Source organism: Lepisma saccharinum, chromosome 27 (assembly GCF_977018435.1).
Source record: "Lepisma saccharinum chromosome 27, izLepSacc3.1, whole genome shotgun sequence".
Taxonomy (NCBI): Eukaryota; Metazoa; Arthropoda; class Insecta; order Zygentoma; family Lepismatidae; genus Lepisma; species Lepisma saccharinum.
The window spans coordinates 47,312,027-47,331,501 of record NC_139255.1 but is presented as its reverse complement, the minus strand read 5'-3'; the positions used below and the strand labels follow the sequence as shown (position 1 = coordinate 47,331,501).

At 40.6% G+C, this 19,475-nt stretch overlaps 1 protein-coding gene across 1 annotated transcript in view; it reads right to left on the bottom strand.

Moving 5' to 3' along the window:
- Positions 1-19,475, bottom strand: part of Neto (Neuropilin and tolloid-like) — a 621,542-nt gene that overhangs the window by 77,998 nt on the left and 524,069 nt on the right. Inside the window, exon 4 of the mRNA XM_083113526.1 lies at positions 1,160-1,420. Within this exon, the coding sequence (XP_082969652.1) occupies positions 1,160-1,420 (261 nt within the window). The remainder of the gene's footprint in view (positions 1-1,159; positions 1,421-19,475) is intronic.

Genomic DNA, 19,475 nt, shown 5'->3' with positions numbered 1-19,475 from the left:
CTGCTGATACTACCACTACCACTGCTGCTGATGATGATACTACTACTACTGCTGCTGCTGCTGCTGCTGCTGCTACTACTACTACTACTGCTGATGATGATGATACTACTACTACCACTGCTGCTGATAATACCACTACCACTGCTGCTGATGATGATACTACTACTGCTGCTGCTACTACTACTACTACCACTGCTGCTGATGATGATAATACTACTACTGCTGCTGCTACTACTACTACCACTGCTGCTGCTGCTGATACTACCACTACCACTGCTGCTGATGATGATACTACTACTACTACTGCTGCTACTACTACTACTACCACTGCTGATGATGATGATACTACTACTACCACTGCTGCTGATAATACCACTACCACTGCTGCTGATGATGATACAACTACTGCTGCTGCTGCTGCTGCTACTACTACTACTGCTGCTGCTGCTGCTACTACTACTACTACTACTACTATTACTCTTGCTACTACTACTACTACCACTGCTGCTGATGATGATACTACTGCTACTGCTACTACTAGAGGAGAAGGTCTAAATATGGGCGAAGGTTTAAATATGGGATTTGTAGTTATCAGCGCTCCCGGGTGCTGCAGCCTGGCAGAGGCTATTGGAACTGGTTATCTGTCAAGGACAAAGGTTGCGGTGTCAATTCGCAAGAGAAAGTGGTGGTTAGTCTCGGTCTTGGACGCTGTTATAGAATTGCGACCTCCGAAAACTTTGTGCAGGTATGTTTTAACTCGGTGTTTTCTGAATGCATCAATTGACACAGCTAAATGTGTAATTTTGTTATCTTCGAAATGATCTTGTCTGATCTTCCAAATTGATGCATTTTAGTGCATCACACGGAACTTCATCTCATAAAAATACCCTTTAATACATTCCTATGTGTATTTTGACACACTAAAAGGTGCATCATTTGCAGTTTATTCACGTTAACGTGTTTTTGAAATCAAAATATATGTGTCAATTGACACGTTTTGGGTTCTGTGTGAACATTTGCTTTTATAATCAACTTAGCGCCTGTGGAGTTATGCAACACACATAACACCTTGCAGGGAAACTAGTACTTCACAATACCAGTGTGACATTATTGCCGGTGACTGTACAAATAAGAACAACTAAAAGAAGCATAAACTCACGTGATGTGGGGCGTGGAAAGAACTGATAAACCGCCTTGAATCCTGAGTACTCCAGGTTCGAGTCCGTGTGGAACCGTAGCCACAAGAAGCGATCTGACGAGAAGGTTATCGGCGGGAACTGCTGCCCGCAGTACTTGCCGAGTACCTGCGAGTATCCGTGGGCTCCGTTCCTGATCTCCAAGTAGTCGTACTGGCAGTTTTCGCTTGGCTCAATGTAGAATTTGTCCCTGAAGTCCAGCTTTATCAGGAAACCGGGTTCGGCTGGGGGAAAAAAAGACAAGAATTTTGAGAAATTTCATTCGAATTTACTGGAGTAAATGCATTTGAAAATAATAGAAAATGTGCACACAATTCGATATACTTAGTTCATTCAAATGAAAAGGTCCATTTTATTTTTTCTCAAAAAGCGTTTTATACGAGACAGTAATTTAATGTGTTTTGTATACCCACAGGTATATGTGACGTTTTAGTAATGAGGCATCTGCGCATGCGCAAGTGTGTCCAGGTAGCACGTGTCCGTTATCTAATCACCTTCACTTTCTTCCCCCCAGGTGGAACGCTGTGCTGAACAATGGAGCTGCCATTAAGGGACGTGTCCAAGGAAGAACAGCGGGGTGTCATTCGGTTTCTTCATGCTGAAGGAGTACATCCAGCGGACATTCATAGGAGATTGAAAGTTGTGTATGAAAAATGTGTATCGGACAAAACAGTGAGAAAATGGTGTAGGCATTTTCGTGGTGGACGAAACACATTGAAGGACGATGCTCAGCCGGGACAGTTGAAAAATCGCATTACTGATTGGACAGTGGCTACTATTGACAACCTTATTCAAGAAGACAGACGAATATCCCTGGCAGCTATTAGCGAACGTGTCATTGGGTAGTGTGCATGACATTGTGAGGCACAGACTGGGTTACAGGAAAGTGTGCGCACAATGGGTGCCAAAGTGTTTGTCAGAGGAACAAAGAATGTGCAGAATGGGAATGTCATTGGCTCATTTGATGCGATACAGGAATGAAGGTGAGGATTTTATCAGCAAAATCATTGCTGGAGATGAATCCATCTGCCCGTATTACCAGCCAGAAATCAAGGAGGGACAGTTTGGAATGGAAGCATACAGGATCACCAAAACCAAAGAAAAGCAAGTCACTACCTAAAGTCGGCAAACTTATGATGACAGTATTTTTCGATGACCAAGGGCCACTGCTAGTGGAGTTCCTTCCGGAGGGACACACAATTAACGCAAACACGTACTGTGAAACACTGCATCGTCTACGGACATCAATCAAGAATAAGCGTCGAGGAAAACTCAGCAAAGGCATCATTTTACTCCAGGACAATACTCGTCCCCATACAGCCAGACACACACAGGATATGTTGCAATCATTCCATTGGGAAGTGCTAGACCACCCTGCATACAGTCCTGACTTGAGTCCATGTGATTATCACATTTTCGGACCTATGAAGAAACAACTCAGAGGACGACGCTTTGCCTCGAGTCCTGAGCTGCAGGAAGCTGTCAGGGAATGGTTTCATTCCCAGCACAAGGACTTCTTCTACCAAGTAATTCATAACCTTGTTTCAAAGTGGGACCAGTGTCTTACCTCATACGGTGAATATGTGTAGCCAACTACTGTAATAAAGTTTCTGCAAGGAAATGGACCCTTTCATTTGAATGCACCTAATACACAAGAAATTATATACGTGTACCCATGCGCACGCAGAAAATTTTCCAAGGGAGGAGGGGGTGGCACAATCAAAAAGTTAAGACAGAGGGGAAGCGATAGAAACGAGAGAACAAATAGAGAAGCGAGAAAGAGAGGGAGAGACAAGAGAGAAATGGGAAAGTGGGAAAAACAGTAATAAATAGAGAAGCAATAGGGAGAAAGAGAGAAATAGGGAAGTGAGAGAAAGAACAACAAAAGAGAGGTTGAAAGAAATAGAGAAGCAAGAGAGAGAAAGAGAGATAGGGAAGTGAGAGAAAGAACAACAAAAGAGAGGTTGGAAGAAATAGAGAAGCAAGAGAGAGAAAGAGAGAAATAGGGAAGTGAGAGAAAGAACAACAAAAGAGAGGTTGAAAGAAATAGAGAAGCAAGAGAGATAAAGAAAGAAATAGGGAAGTGAGAGAAAGAACAACAAAAGAGAGGTTGAAAGAAATAGAGAAGCAAAAGAGAGAAAGAGAGATAGGGAAGTGAGAGAAAGAACAACAAGAGAGATGTTGAAAGAAATAGAGAAGCAAGAGAGAGAAAGAGAGAAATAGGGAAGTGATAGAAAAAACAACAAAAGAGAGGTTGAAAGAAATAGAGAAGCAAGAGGGAGAAAGAGAGAAATAGGGAAGTGAGAGAAAGAACAACAAAAGAGAGGTTGAAAGAAATAGAGAAGCAAAAGAGAGAAAGAGAGATAGGGAAGTGAGAGAAAGAACAACAAAAGAGAGGGTGAAAAAACAGAGAAGCAAGAGAGAGAAAGAGAGAAATAGGGAAGTGATAGAAAGAACAACAAAAGAGAGGTTGAAAGAAATAGAGAAGCAAGAGAGAGAAAGAGAGATAGGAAAGTGAGAGAAAGAACAACAAAAGAGAGGTTGAAAGAAATAGAGAAGCAAGAGAGAGAAAGAGAGAAATAGAGAAGTGAGAGAAAGAACAACAAAAGAGAGGGTGAAAAAACAGAGAAGCAAGAGAGAGAAAGAGAGAAATAGGGAAGTGATAGAAAGAACAACAAAAGAGAGGTTGAAAGAAATAGAGAAGCAAGAGAGAGAAAGAGAGATAGGAAAGTGAGAGAAAGAACAACAAAAGAGAGGTTGAAAGAAATAGAGAAGCAAGAGAGAGAAAGAGAGAAATAGAGAAGTGAGAGAAAGAACAACAAAAGAGAGGTTGAAAGAAATAGAGAAGCAAGAGAGAGAAAGAGAGATAGGAAATTGAGAGAAAGAACAACAAAAGAGAGGGTGAAAAATAGAGAAGCAAGAGAGAGAAATAGGGAAGTGATAGAAAGAACAACAAAAGAGAGGGTGAAAAATAGGGAAGCAAGAGAGAGAAAGAGAGAAATAGGGAAGTGATAGAAAGAACAACAAAAGAGAGGGTGAAAAATAGAGAAGCAAGAGAGAGAAAGAGAGAAATAGGGAAGTGAGAGAGAACAAGAAAAGAGAGGGTGAAAAAATAGAGAAGTAGGAGAGAGAAATAAATAAATAGGGAAGTGAGAGAAAGAACAACAAAAGAGAGGTTGAAAGAAATAGAGAAGCAAGAGAGATAAAGAAAGAAATAGGAAGTGAGAGAAAGAACAACAAAAGAGAGGTTGAAAGAAATAGAGAAGCAAGAGAGAGAAAGAGAGATAGGGAAGTGAGAGAAAGAACAACAAAAGAGAGGGTGAAAAAATAGAGAAGCAAGAGAGAGAATGAGAGAAATAGGGAAGTGATAGAAAGAACAACAAAAGAGAGGTTGAAAGAAATAGAGAAGCAAGAGAGAGAAAGAGAGATAGGAAAGTGAGAGAAAGAACAACAAAAGAGAGGTTGAAAGAAATAGAGAAGCAAGAGAGAGAAAGAGAGAAATAGAGAAGTGAGAGAAAGAACAACAAAAGAGAGGTTGAAAGAAATAGAGAAGCAAGAGAGAGAAAGAGAGATAGGAAATTGAGAGAAAGAACAACAAAAGAGAGGGTGAAAAATAGAGAAGCAAGAGAGAGAAAGAGAGAAATAGGGAAGTGATAGAAAGAACAACAAAAGAGAGGGTGAAAAATAGAGAAGCAAGAGAGAGAAAGAGAGAAATAGGGAAGTGATAGAAAGAACAACAAAAGAGAGGGTGAAAAATAGAGAAGCAAGAGAGAGAAAGAGAGAAATAGAGAAGTGAGAGAAAGAACAACAAAAGAGATGTTGAAAGAAATAGAGAATCAAGAGAGAGAGAAAGAAAGAAAGAAATAGGGATGTGAGAGTAAGAACAAGAAAAGAGAGGGTGATAGAAATAGAGAAGTAAGAGAGAAATAGGGAAGTGAGAGAAAGAACAACAAAAGAGATGTTGAAAGAAATAGAGAAGCAAGAAAGAGAAAGAAATAAGTAGGGAAGTGAGAGAGAACAAGAAAAGAGAGGGTGAAAAAATAGAGAAGTAGGAGAGAGAAATAAATAAATAGGGAAGTGAGAGAAAGAACAACACAAGAGAGGTTGGAAGAAATAGAGAAGCAAGTGAGAGAAAGAAAGAAATAGGGAAGTGAGAGAAAGAACAACAAAAGAGATGTTGAAAGAAATAGAGAATCAAGAGAGAGAAAAAAAGAAATAAGGAAGTGAGAGAAATAACAATAAAAGATAGGTTGTATGAAATAGAGAAGCAAGAGAGAGAAAGAGAGAAATAGGGAAGTGAGAGACAACAAGAGAAGAGAGTTGTTGAGCATATTATAAACTTATATTCCCTTACATGTCAGTTAATAATTATAATCTCCCCTTGCACTTGACGTTAGAAGAGGTTGAGATAATATCTCGTCTCTCTCCTACTCTTCCATACGGAACATAGATGAAAATATAGCAAATAGCTTACATGAAATCACATTGACTGACCGTGAAAGCGTACAGGGCATTTAAGTAGGAAATTCTCATTTTAGGAACTTGTTTAGTGTTTCTTTTACGTTTCCAGACACTTTAAATGCTACTACTTGATACATTCCATTGAAATAATCACAAAGATCTTGCTGTTTTGACAGAAATACTATATATTATACACAATATACAGCGTGTTCGGTTTATATGTATAACATAAGAACATTTTATGACGTAAGAAGTATTAGTGCTAATAAGTAACGGTTGGCACCATTGAAAAGAGCAATATTGGAAATTCTAAATCCACTCATGCGCATGTGCAACGTGTAGATAAGTCGCGCCCCAATGCGCATGCGCAGAAAAGTCACGCCACGCTGTGAAGAGTGAGTCACAATGTGGACGGCTCAGCAAAAGGTTTTCTGTGTGTTGTCGCTTGTGGAATGTAAATCTGCGTTGCGTGTGCAGCGCCCTTTTCGTCCTGAGTACAACCTTCCACCGAGGTCAGCTGCTCCAAGTTACCTGTCAATTATGAAATGGGACAAACAACTTTGAGAGTCTGGAAGTCTGTTGTCAAAAGCAGGTAAGCATGTCAAGCGTAAAGTGTCAGAGGAGAACGTTGAACGCATTCGAGAGGTGTTTCAAAGAAGTCCGCGCAAATACATCAGACGAGCTAGTGTACAACTAAACATCCCACCAACTGTGCATACCGTGCTTCACAAAAGATTGCGCCTACGGGCATACAAGATGCAACTCCATCAGAAGATTTTGCCGAATGACAGAAAAGTGTGACAAAAGTTTGCTATTGACATGTTAAAAAAAATTGACACTGGCAATGCATTTCTCGAATCTGTTTGTTTTTTCAGATGAGGCAACATTCCACATATCTGGTAAGGGGAATAGGCACAACTGCCGCATCTGGGGGTGAGAAAATCCCCGGGTCGTCATTGAATACGAGAGGGATTCGCCTAAATGGAATGTCTGGTTTAGGGTTGTCCATAACAAAATCATTGGCCCCTTTCTTTTTCGCCGAGCCCACGATTAATGGCAACACTTACTTTGATATGTTTCAATTGTACGCTGTGCCTCAACTCCCTCACAGAACAATTTTCCAGCAAGATGGTGCTCCCCCCTCCCCACGCCATAGAAGTTCGCAATTTTTTGAATGAGCAGTTTCCTGATAGATGGATCGGAAGAGGATCAACTTTTCTTCCGTGGCCTCCCAGATCCCCAGACCTCACTCCACTTGAATTTTTTTTTCTTTCTGTGGCGATTTGTTAAGGACCAAGTGTACTGTACACAGGTGCATGATCTTGCAGAATTACGTAACAGAATTTGTGCTGCAGTGAACAATGTAACACTTACAATGCTTTAAAACACATGGAGGGAGATGGAATACCGACTGGATATTTGTCGTGCCACCAACGGAAGCCATGTTGAGGTTTATGGGACATAACTTTAAAATAAAAAAGTTTCCACTTTCTTCAATCTGGATAATGAGTTTCATAAATAAATATCTATAAATAAAGAATTTATGGCCATTTCTTTTATTATACATATAAGCCGAACACCCTGTGTTTGTGAAATAGTCCATAAAAATAGAACGAGGTCGTAAATTTCATTGATGGACATTATATTTATTCCACGCTAAGTTTACCATCGTCCACATAATGCTTTTAAACAGAAGAAGTAACTTAACTGATTATTCTGGACTGTGACCAGAAAGTAAGTAGCCTACGTCGCCTTTACACTTCGAATTATTCAATTTTCGACATCATATAAACAATAATACGAACGCACAAACCAGAATCAACTTTTCTCGTGTCAACTAAAGGAATATTACTAGTTACAAGTTCGACATTAATATAATCAACCTTTCCAATCAACTAGATTCACAAATTCTTAAATGGAGGAACACAAACATATTTTGCATAGAAACTCACAAATTCACGTACAATTTACTAGGAAATAATCATCTTAATTTTACGATGATAATTATTATTCTTACTTTGAAATAAAGAAACTTACAGTAATTCTTTTCTTGAACTACCAGAATCAGCTGTTGGTAGACGTCGCCATATTGTAAGTAAATCTCAGCTCTCCATAAGGAGAATGGATCGCAAGTACTCGTATATGACGTCAAGTCATACATCCACGGACTCTAGATAGCGATCGTCGATTCTGCCATCTAGCGTAACAGTTTAGAAGCAACTCGAGACAAATAGTCGAATCGACTGCTCATAGATGTCGCCAACATCGCCGCATCGTTTTCCCACATATTCCTGGGACTGTATTGGTTACTGAAGCGTCCTTATAATCATAGGGTCCTTGGTTCGATTCCCGAGAGACATATATTCCACAGTGGAGGCTAATCCAGAGTGGACCCACAGTTTAAAGTGGGATTCGCATCACTGTGCAATCGATCGTGACTCCAACCCGGGACTTGTAGGTTACAGGACATTGGTTTTGATCTCAACTTAAATTGTAGGTCCAGTCCTGATTAGACTGTCTCTGCATTAAGAGGGTTAAAACAGCTTTTAGATACATTAATTGATTGAATTAGGTTTTCACGTCGTTTTTCTGTCAATTTTTGACAAATCATGATGATGAGGATGAGTGATGATATAATGAAATTGATAATGATACATTAAAATAATACCCATGTCCAGGTCGCGATTCGTACCAGAGATCATTCGCTTCTTAGCGCTGTCCTAACCACTCTGCCACATAAGTCGCCAAACTCTTAGAAGGATATAGGCCTCCCCGATAGCGCAGTGCTAGCGTCGTTGCCTTGTAATCAAGGGGTCCCGGGTTCGATACCCGGTGGAGGCACATAGTGGTTCGGATCCCACTTTAAACTGTAGGTCCAGTCCCAATTAGCCTTCCTGTGCATAAAGTGGACTTATAACACCAACTCAAACAAAAAAACTCTTAGAACGATAAAGAGGGTAGTGAGCGAGGGAGAAAGAGGGGAGTGAACGAGGGAAAGAGGGGAGTCAGCGAGGGAGAAAGAGGGGAGTGAGCGAGGGAAAATGAAGGAAGTGAGCGAGGGAGAAAGAGGGGAGTGAGCGAGGGAGAAAGAGGGGAGTGAGCGAGGGAAAATGAAGGGAATTAGCGAGGGAGAAAGAGGGGAGTGAGCGAGGGAAAATGAAGGGAGTGAGCGAGGGAGAAAGAGGGGAGTGAACGAGGAAGAAAGAGATAAGTGATCGAGGGGAGTCAGCGAGGGAGAAAGAGGGGAGTGAGCGAGGGAAAATGAAGGAAGTGAGCGAGGGAGAAAGAGGGGAGTGAGCGAGGGAGAAAGAGGGGAGTGAGCGAGGGAAAATGAAGGGAATTAGCGAGGGAGAAAGAGGGGAGTGAGCGAGGGAAAATGAAGGGAGTGAGCGAGGGAGAAAGAGGGGAGTGAACGAGGAAGAAAGAGATAAGTGATCGAGGGGAGTCAGCGAGGGAGAAAGAGGGGAGTGAGCGAGGGAGAAAGAGGGGAGTGAGCGAGGGAAAATGAAGGAAGTGAGCGAGGGAGAAAGAGGGGAGTGAGCGAGGGAGAAAGAGAGGAGTGAGCGAGGGAAAATGAAGGGAGTTAGCGAGGGAGAAAGAGGGGAGTGAGCGAGGGAGAAAGAGGGGAGTGAGCGAGGGAAAATGAAGGGAGTGAGCGAGGGAGAAAGAGGGAAAAGAGGGGAGTGAGCGAGGGAAAAGAGGGGAGTAAGCGAGGGAGAAAGAGGGGAGTGAGCGAGGAAGAAAGAGATAAGTTATCGAGGGGAGTGAGCGAGGGAGAAAGAGGGGAGTGAGCGAGGGAAAATGAAGGAAGTGAGCGAGGGAGAAAGAGGGGAGTGAGCGAGGGAGAAAGAGGGAAGTCAGCGAGGGAGAAAGAGGGGAGTCAGCGAGGGAGAAAGAGGGGAGTGAGCGAGGGAAAATGAAGGGAGTGAGCGAGGGAGAAAGAGGGGAGTAAGCGAGGGAGAAAGAGGGGAGTGAGCGAGGGGGAATGAAGGGAGTTAGCGAGGGAGAAAGAGGGGCGTGATCGAGGGAAAAAGAATGGAGTAAGCGAGGGAGAAAGAGGGGAGTGAGCGAGGGAAAATGAAGGGATTGAGCGAGGGAGAAAGAGGGGAGTGGTCGAGGAATAAAGAGATCAGTGAGCGGGGGAGAAAAAGGAAAGTGAGCGAAAGAGAATGAGGGGAGTATGCGAAGAAGCAAAAGAAGAGAGAAGATTATTTGATTTGCTTTATTTTACATCGCTTTTTGTGCCACTTTTGGCTAATTTGCGAAGTTGGGGATGAGTGGTGATATGATGAAATTCATGAATGGACACACTCACAAATATTCATGCCCAGGCCAGGATTCGTATCCGTGATGTGCTAACCACTTCGCCGCAGGGGCTGGCCAGAGATTAAGAGGGGAATGAGTGAGGGAGATTGAGAGTTTGGAAGCGACAGAAAGAGAGAGAAGAAAAGATAGGAAGATGCGGCGAAAGAGAGAGATAAATAATAGCGTAAGAAAGAGAGAGAGAGAAAAGAGGAGATAATTATTTACTTTGCATTCGAGAAAGCAGAAGATATGGAGTGGGAGACCCACAAGCGACTCTCTGATTCCTCAAATTATAGAAAAGAGCTCTGCCCAATCTTAGCAGCCGCTGGCCGAATGCCAAATGATGTTACAGAAGAGATCTTTCTCTCCTTCCCCCACCTCCCAGCATCCCTCTGAGTCATCGCATCCTTTCCTTTCGTATGTTCCTCTCAGCGAGGCACGAGTCCTCACAATACCTCGCTTTCGGAATCCGTATTTGCTCTTGGTTTCCGCGAAGGGGGGCGAGGTCACTCAATCTACTTTGAAGAAAATTCCGTCCGCGATTTTCAAACAAGTTAACATTGCTACGTTGAGGAAATATTAGCTCACATCATACGCAATCAAAATTGTTTTCTCCAGACTGTTAGGCTAGAAGAAGTGGGCTTGTGGAGAAAGAAGATGGTACGTAATTGGCTGAAAGAGCGTGTTTTTCTGAGGTGTTTGGTTTTCAAAGAAGAAGTCTTCGCGTAATAAGATAGGTACCGTACCGTTCAAAAACATTGTTGATCTCCCTGTGAACAAGACTGCGAGTCACTACGTTACCTCCTCCGAATCCAACGTCATTCATATTTTTAGATCGTTTTTTATTGCAGCACTTTCTTGTTGCAAAGCTACCAACATAATTTCAAGAGACGCTGGACTATATTTCATGCGAATTTTTTTTGAACGGGACTGTACCTTGTCGTAAATGGAAATAATGTTGATCTTAGTACAGGAATAGCCAAACTTTCCCAGAGATGGCGCTACTTGCAACATTTGGAATTATATGCCTATCTACCACTGTCCAAGCATTGGTATTGTCTATGGTTGGTATTATTTAAGTATTACTCAATACCTGAATAATATAGTAAAAATTTGCAGGGATTAGTTAATAATAAGTGAAGCCTTTTGATTAGACTTTCACAACAGTAGAGTAAAATATAGGAGAAGTTCCAATTAGGAGGTCAGACAGTGAACAAAATAAAATATGTTCCAATAAGTTAAGGTTGCACTAGACTTCCAAGACTTTCAACCAAAGTTCCAGTAATCAGATTCAACTGTACTTCCAAGACATTCACACCAACAGAAGAATAGAGAAAGTTCCAGTAAGAAGATTGAAATATAATTCCAATACATTTACATCAGTAGAAAAATAGAGAAAGTTCCAGTAAGAAGTTCAGACATTGAACAAGATTTACAAAACAGTAGAAAAATAGAGAAAGTTCCAGTAAAGGCTTCAGACATTGAACAAGACTTACACAACAGTAGAGAAGTAGAGAAAGTTCCAGTAAGAAGTTCAGACATTGAACAAGACTTTCACACCAGTAGAAAAATAGAGAAAGTTCCAGTAAGAAGTTAGTTCAGACATTGAACAAGACTTACACAACAGTAGAAAAATAGAGAAAGTTTCAGTAAGAAGATCAGACATTGAACAAGACTTTTACATCAGTTGGAAACTATAGAAAGTTCCAGTAAGATATTCACACATTCAACAAGACTTTCACATGAGTAGAACAATAGAGATAGTTCCAGTAAGAAGTTCAGACATTGAACAAGACTTTCACAACACCAGGAAAATAGAGAAAGTTTCAGTAAGAAGTTCAGACATTGAACAAGACTTCCAAGACTTTTACAACAGCAGGAACCAGTAAAGAGTTCAGACATTGAACAAGACTTTCACAACAGTAGAAAAATAGAGATAGTTCCAGTAAGAAGTTCAGACATTGAACAAGACTTTCACATCAGTAGAAAAATAGAGAAAGTTCCAGTAAGAAGTTCAGACATTGAACAAGACTTACACAACACTAGAAAAATAGAGAAAGTTCCAGTAAGAAGTTCACACATTGAACAAGATTTACAAAACAGTAGAAAAATAGATAAAGTTCCAATAAAGACTTCAGACATTGAACAAGATTTACACAACAGCAGAAAAATAGAGAAAGTTCCAGTAACAAGATTGAAGACTTCCACTAGAGTAGAATAAAATATAGAAGTTAGGTCTATTATTTTATCACTGCAAACCAAAGATGATACACAAGACTTTTTGAGGAGTATGCAAAAGTACTTAAAATGAGTGGAAACGATGGAAAAGATTACAAGTTGATTTAGGAGCGTGACATTCTAAGCCAATGTCACTCTTACGTCACTCCTCCCTCCACAAATCCAGCTCCATGAAGACATCACGTGGCCATTCCTGGTTGTGGTTGGGAGGAGAAGTCTTCTGATCTGGGTTGAGCCAAGCAGTTCATCTTCTTTCTGCTAGTTCATTTAAGACAGTTGGCTGACTTCAGGTCGAGCTGGTTGTTACCGACCCAAATGTTGTGGCTGGGAGGGGGACGAGAAAAAAGACAAAAATATGGACTAAAAATAACCTAACTAGAGTTGCGTAACTATGAACTTGGGTAGGGAAGGATGGAGAGTTATTAATGATGCACTGTCTCAGCGAAAATTTCAAGTCTTGAAAGCGGCAGGTAAATGAACCTGAGTCTTGTCTACTTGCCATGAAGATTTGAGCTGAACATCGACTTCACCCCGGTTCGCCATTCTTTAATGACCGGCAGGATTAACGCTGTTGAATTCAGATGCGCGAAACTATAAAATTGGCACGTAGGCATTGATGTGCCGTACGCTATAAGTTTACGTCTACATGCGTTGTCTACACGTAATCTACGCGTAGATTACATTGGGTTGTAGTTTACATAGACTACGTAGACAATCTAAAGTGCATTAAAATTAATTTTCATGAAAGGAAAGTGACATTTTCAACTGTATTGGTTCCTAACGAAATGAAAAGAATCCTATTTACAACAAAATTTCTCTTCTCTTCTATTATCACCTATGGAAGAAGATAAATAGTATGCAAGAAACAACAACAGATGGCAGTCGTGAAGCAAAAGTGGTATTTTTCCCATAAAACACTAAAATATTTCCTATATTAGGTTTCTTCCTAAGTGAGAAATTGTTCGAATTTGGAAGAAAGAGTATGAAAAGTTCTCCTCACACATCAGCAACTGATACGCAGTATAATTTTCTTCTAATTCCACGGCGCTCTTTGCTAAGCTATAACCTTTCGCCATGTTATTTACATAGATTACGTAATGTAAATGTATAAAATAGTCTACGTGTAGAATTTAGACTATCGTTGTTTACGCGTAGGTGCTTTTAGATTCCATTCTGGATTTATAGTGACAATGAGAACTGTTTGTGGAACATTTTTATTCTGTGATAAATCGTTACCAACGAGCAACCCACTTCAAACATAATGATAAGACAAATTCATTACATAATATTTTGCGTTAAAAAAACAACAACAATATATTGTGGATATTCGGCACATATACATGCACCTTATTTCAAGAGCAAGAAAAATACCGGGTGGTCATAAAGTCGCCTACTCATACCGTTTGAAGCATCGGATTGCCATGAAACTCGATACAGACGCTACGGAGACCACGGGGAAGCTAATGCGGACAAAATGAAATAGTTCAAATTTGCTGGTGGCTCAGTCGGTAACGCGTCTGACTACCATGCTCAAGGTCCCGGGTTCGATCCCCGGCCGGTTCAAATCCGGGAACTTTTCTAACGGTGGAAGCGGCCCCGGCGCCCACCCAGCGTTGAATAACATGGGTACCTGGGGAAAACCCTGGGGGGTAAAGGCGGTCAGGCGCGTGATGCTGATCACATCACCCCCACTCACGACCGGATCAAGAAAGTGTGGGGCGTTACCCCCACACCCCCTATACGCCTTCATGGCGTGGTGCTATGCACAGGGGAACACTTTACTTCCTTTTTTCACCACCAGGTGGAAATGTGGCGCTTGGAATAAAAATTCCCCTACTCAGAACCTTCTGGAGAACTTTGGAAGCATCGCATGGCGCTGAATCTTGGTATAGAGGCTGTGGAGACCATAACAAAGCGAATTCTGATGAAAATATAGTTCAAACGTCCACCACCAGGTGGTAATGTGGCGCTGAAGTAACAACAGCCAGAAAGTAGTCAATGTGAATGACTATAATGGTAGCGTAAGACAGCGTGATCAACAGCAGGATGCTTTTTCACTGGTACTATTCGCACCCGTTTCAATGAATAATTGTTCCTCAATTAATAACAGCCTATCAATGCGAGCAAGGCAATATTTCGTTTCAAAAAATTCGAATTTTAGCTTAATACCAACTTGTATTACAACAGTATGTAACATTCTTGTAAGTTGATCTAAATTTCTATTTAATATCACGTATATGAGAATAACAAACGAACAGGGCTAAAATTTTCACGATTACTGTTATCAATTATAGTGGCAATCGTTTAACAATGACATTGTTGAATAATGATTGTTCGAAATTTGGAACAAAGAACAACGTTTATATCATCCTTACGCTACAACTTATATACAACAAAATTAATGCACTCAAAGCAAAAACTGAAAAGTAAAGTTGACTCTTTTACTGAATTGTATTTTCAATCTTCTTATGTTCAACGTAAGTGAAACTTCTTCCCTGTGATGAACAAAGTAATCTACTTTCGTATTCCCGAAATTTGAAATTTACAGGGAAAATTAATGTCAGTTTTCCAAATATACAAAACTTGTTTATAGTATAATGATTTTAACCATTTTCTTCTGAGAACGTGTCACTCACACGCCATTTTCACGGACCACTACTGCGGCGCTATCTGTCGGTCGACTATGTACTTACACACACACACATGTGGGCATTAAACTGAGAACAAGAAAATATTTTTCTACGTTTTCAATAAAGAAGGCATTAATCTTCATAGAATTACTCATGAATGACGTAACCTCAAAAATGAGAATCCCCTGAGTGAAAAGCGAGCCAAGTTAAATGATCGAATGTCAAACGATGCTTCAACGTTGCTTAAAAGATGAAAGTTAACTTTGTACCCTTGCTTAACGAGGCTCCATTAATACTCGACTTAGCTTTTTTTTTACAGTGGCACGTGGCACATTCTAAATTGCATTTTAATTCTACTTCCGCTTTTTTAATGCACACTAAGGGGCTCACGTAGTCTTATAAAGTACTGGCATAGTTATTAGTACGGCCCCATAGGCAGCATACCATCCATATCGACGCCGGAGGGATCGGAATGTGGAATTCGTAAGGATGAGCGCCGACGGAATTGTTGAGTAGTGTTGCCATCCATCGTAATTATTCACTAAATCATATACATTCACTTTTCTGTGAAAATAATTCGGGATGTATTCCGAGAAGGGTTGTTTCTTTAATCAGACAGGCAAATTGGAAAAGCAGCTACAATTTAAAGTGGGATTCGAACAAAATCTGTACGTTTCTGCACCGAAAATCAAATCCGGGACGCCCTGATTCACTGCACTTTCTGGGTGAAAAAGTTCCTGCAAATGTTAACACCATAGGCGGATCTAGAACACTTTCATGGGAGAGATACAGAAAATACTGTAGGATTATAGGAAGTAACAATGAAAATATAATTTGCACATTTTTCTATACATTAAAAACATGCTGCAATATACTACGAGGGATGCTCAGAAAGTAATGCCACCAAAATGTATGAAAGTCACTCAAAGTATAACTGAATGTTTCCTTTACGCATGTTACGTTTCTACATAATCTCGATCTACGTCTACGGCCTTACGCCAGCGCGAAACAAAGGCATGAATTTTTTCCCTGTACCAGTTCGTGTCACCGATTTTGGAGCTCCATTTCTCCACTTTCTGAACTTTCTGTCTGCATTCAGCGTCCAATGGTGCTCCTATAGACCACAGAACGTCCACACACAGTACACAACCGGTTTTTTTTAATGTTTCCCACACTCTCTTTCTCCGGCACCAAGAACTCAATTACAGCTCGTTCTTTGTAACGTGTCACTCACAAACGCCATTTTCACGGACCACTACTGCGGCGCTATCTATTGGTCGACGATGTACTTACACACATGTGGGCATTAAACTTCAACGTTGCTATCCTTACATTTGCACACTGCCCTCGTCATTCCGTAATGAGAAATAAAATGTGGAGCATTACTTTCTGAGCAACCCTCGTATGTATCAAATTCACATAAAGACAACTATGAGGGTTCATATTAAGTCCGAGTTTTGGTAATCTCAAGCTTATATATTTCGGACTTAAAATGTAATTTTGGTTTCTGTAAACATCGTGGATCCTTGGTGGAGGTACAGAGTGCAATGGTTCTGATTCTACTTTGAAGGTCCTCTCGCGATTTGTTTATCACATGGATTACAAAGACCAACTCTAAAACGAAATCTTTCGTTCTCTTAAACTTCCGAACACACGGGGTCGGGCTACGACGTGGCAACAGCGCGAACTACTGCCACCCGCCTGATTTCATGGCCGTGCGTATAGTTCCCGTTTCCATTTTGCACGATTTTTCTTAATCGCCCTGTACATATGACAATGCTAACAACCTACGTAGTATTACACTTTATCCTGGTAGCGTACGAAGGGTCTATAACATTGAATGCATAACGTGGACGGAGCATCGAAGCGAACGGAATGAAGAGGGGCAGCGAACGGACCATCTCATCTGGCGAGATTCAACTCAGCATCTTTGAGCGCCCCCCCCCCTTGCCCCCTTCCCTTCCCTGCGCGTCTACAGGATTTCGCAAACAGGATATTACGTTTCGACGTCGCCTGGAGCCGGCGGTATGGAAGGGGGGGAGAGGGGGCAACGACGTTCAGGGACCAGCTGATCGTAACTACCTTGAGATTTTAAAACCGACTTTACGACTGGACTAGTACTGATTTATGACGGCAGATGTCAGCCAGGTAGCTGAGCCAAGTGAAGTGTTGCCAGCTGTAGTTTGCGAAATACATTGCAAAAAAGATGTAGTCATGAATTGCAGAATATTATTATGGTAATTCTCGCAGAGCTAAGATGTGTTTTGAATTGTTAAATTGACAAATTTTTGAAAGTAAATGCGTAAAGCACTTTTCTTTTATACAGATTTAAATATAATTTATGACTTTCGTTAAAAAAAAATAGGAAAAATGAGGATTAATGAAACTTGCCCAGGAGGAGATGTGAGACTTCGTTAAAATTGTTACTAAGAACCATAATGCAAGTTGTTGGTCACGTGACAAATTGCACTTTCAATTGGTATAAGAGGGGAACACTTCCATGCTATTCGAAAGAATAATGCAGTACTGCTACATACACACTTTCATTCCATGTCAACTCAGACAGGAAGGAGTTGACCCTCATAGTCACCGATTTTGATGATATTTGTTACACAGCTTTGCTAAAATATGATTATGTATTATATGAGGGTCGATCAAAAAGTATTTTTTTATGAAACGCAATCTCTGGAACAGAAGCGTACTTGAGCTCGAAAATAGATTTTTCTCATTTTTTAAAAATATGTTTAACTACTATACTGAAAATGTCTTATCGTTGTGGTTTTCAAAATAAGGAAGAAAAATGAATTTGAAATATATATATATGAGTTACTCTTGTTTCTTCAAGAATCATGTTGAGGTGCGCAACGTTAACAACAAACACGTCACTCCGGTGACGCCACGCCAATGACGTCAGCTGCCTCATACTCCGTGACCTGGATGTAAAAAGCTGGCTTGAAATACGGTCTTGTCGGAAGTGACGTCACCTCGTGGAGCTCGAAAGTCACTGCACACTCAATTACTGTAATCATTCGATTGTTTCAAAACATGGAAGTCCAGCTGTTTGGCTGTAGTTTTTCTATTGTGTGGAAATATAAGTGTAAGAACTTTTTAAAATGAGATTTCTGTGGTGAAAATAGGTGTTTATAAAGCGGGAAACAAAGTGTTCTTAGTTATACCTACTGATCGTATGAGGCGCTGCAGTCGAAGTGCAGTTCGAAAGATTTTCGCTTCCAGTCCAATGCTTCAAGACTGTACAGTGAGAGAGAGAATTATGCTCGTTTCGGACACCCCCTTTCTTGAGCGATAACTCAGGGAAATGTTTGCTGACTGAGCAGTTGAGCAATGATCACTGAGCGCTCAAAAACTTGAGGCAAACTTAAATGTTTGCAAAGGAATTGTTCCTCACGGAAGTCCATGAAGCACGATTCATTTATCGATTGACCCTCGTACATTGGCGAGTTCCTATCAGATGATCTACTCATTAAGGGGAAAAATACATTAAGAGAAGAGACTGCAATTTTCTTTGATGAAAGCGGGCTGTTCCGCGAGCCAGAGAGGACAGTAGACTCGCCTCGAGGAAGAAGCAGTGAACATTTGGGATCAAACATTGCGAAATAAAGTAGCCGGGGGTTGAAGACGCGGGGGGCGTATCGAAATTAAACAAAAGGAATCAAGACGAAGATAATAAAAAGGTAATTAACAAAATCTCCGCTTCATTAGCGTCGGGGAGTGGATCTGAGTTAGTAGCCGGAGCTGATAACAGATGGCTCTGATATTCCTTTTCTTATTTCCCAACAGACAATGTAATTCAGTAAAATTCTTAGATAGCAGATTTCAGTGCTAATTGTGACTTTATCTCAAGGGGTAAGTTCTTCAGTGTATTAATGTCATTTTTCTCAAAATTTCGCGTTTCATCACATTTTCTTCCTACATATCTAAAACGAAACCTTCATTGTGCTTTTAAATTAATATTTTAAATTGATCATATGGGCCATGCCTGCTCGTGGCAGATTGCTGTGTTGCAACTGGTTTGACCATTATTCCTCGCGGAATAAATACCGATATTACGGTTCGCTTGTGACGGTAGATACGGACGTGATCTCCGCCAAAATCTCACCACTTCGCTCGGTAAAGTAAAAAGGTATGTGCAATGTGAAAAATCGTTAGAAATATCCATTTAAACGTCATTCTATGTGACTGCCGGAATTATTTAATTTGTAACACCCATTATAGTATTCTCTTTGATATAATGTTGGACATTACACGCGTTATACATGCATAAGTATGGTACTTTTTCTTTTTACACCTAAAACACAAGGTGTTTCAATGTATAAGCACAAAATGCGTTGAAATTCGCGAATAGTTTCACAATTCGCATTATTGCGATTTTCAATGGGTGAAAAATGTGTTTTTTAACATGTCCCTGCAGATTCATTACACTTTTTTTGCAGCAACTAACATTTTCGAGCGTTAACATGTTTTCAAAAAATCATGGTATTATCACTTACCCAAGTGTTTATTGATTTCCGAAGAGTTAAATTTTAAATTGCAAATAGATACGGACGATTTAATAATCTATTCGAATTTCTATTTGAATAATGAAGGTTTAAAGTAGGGGACTCCAATTTGTTCAGGATAGACTAAT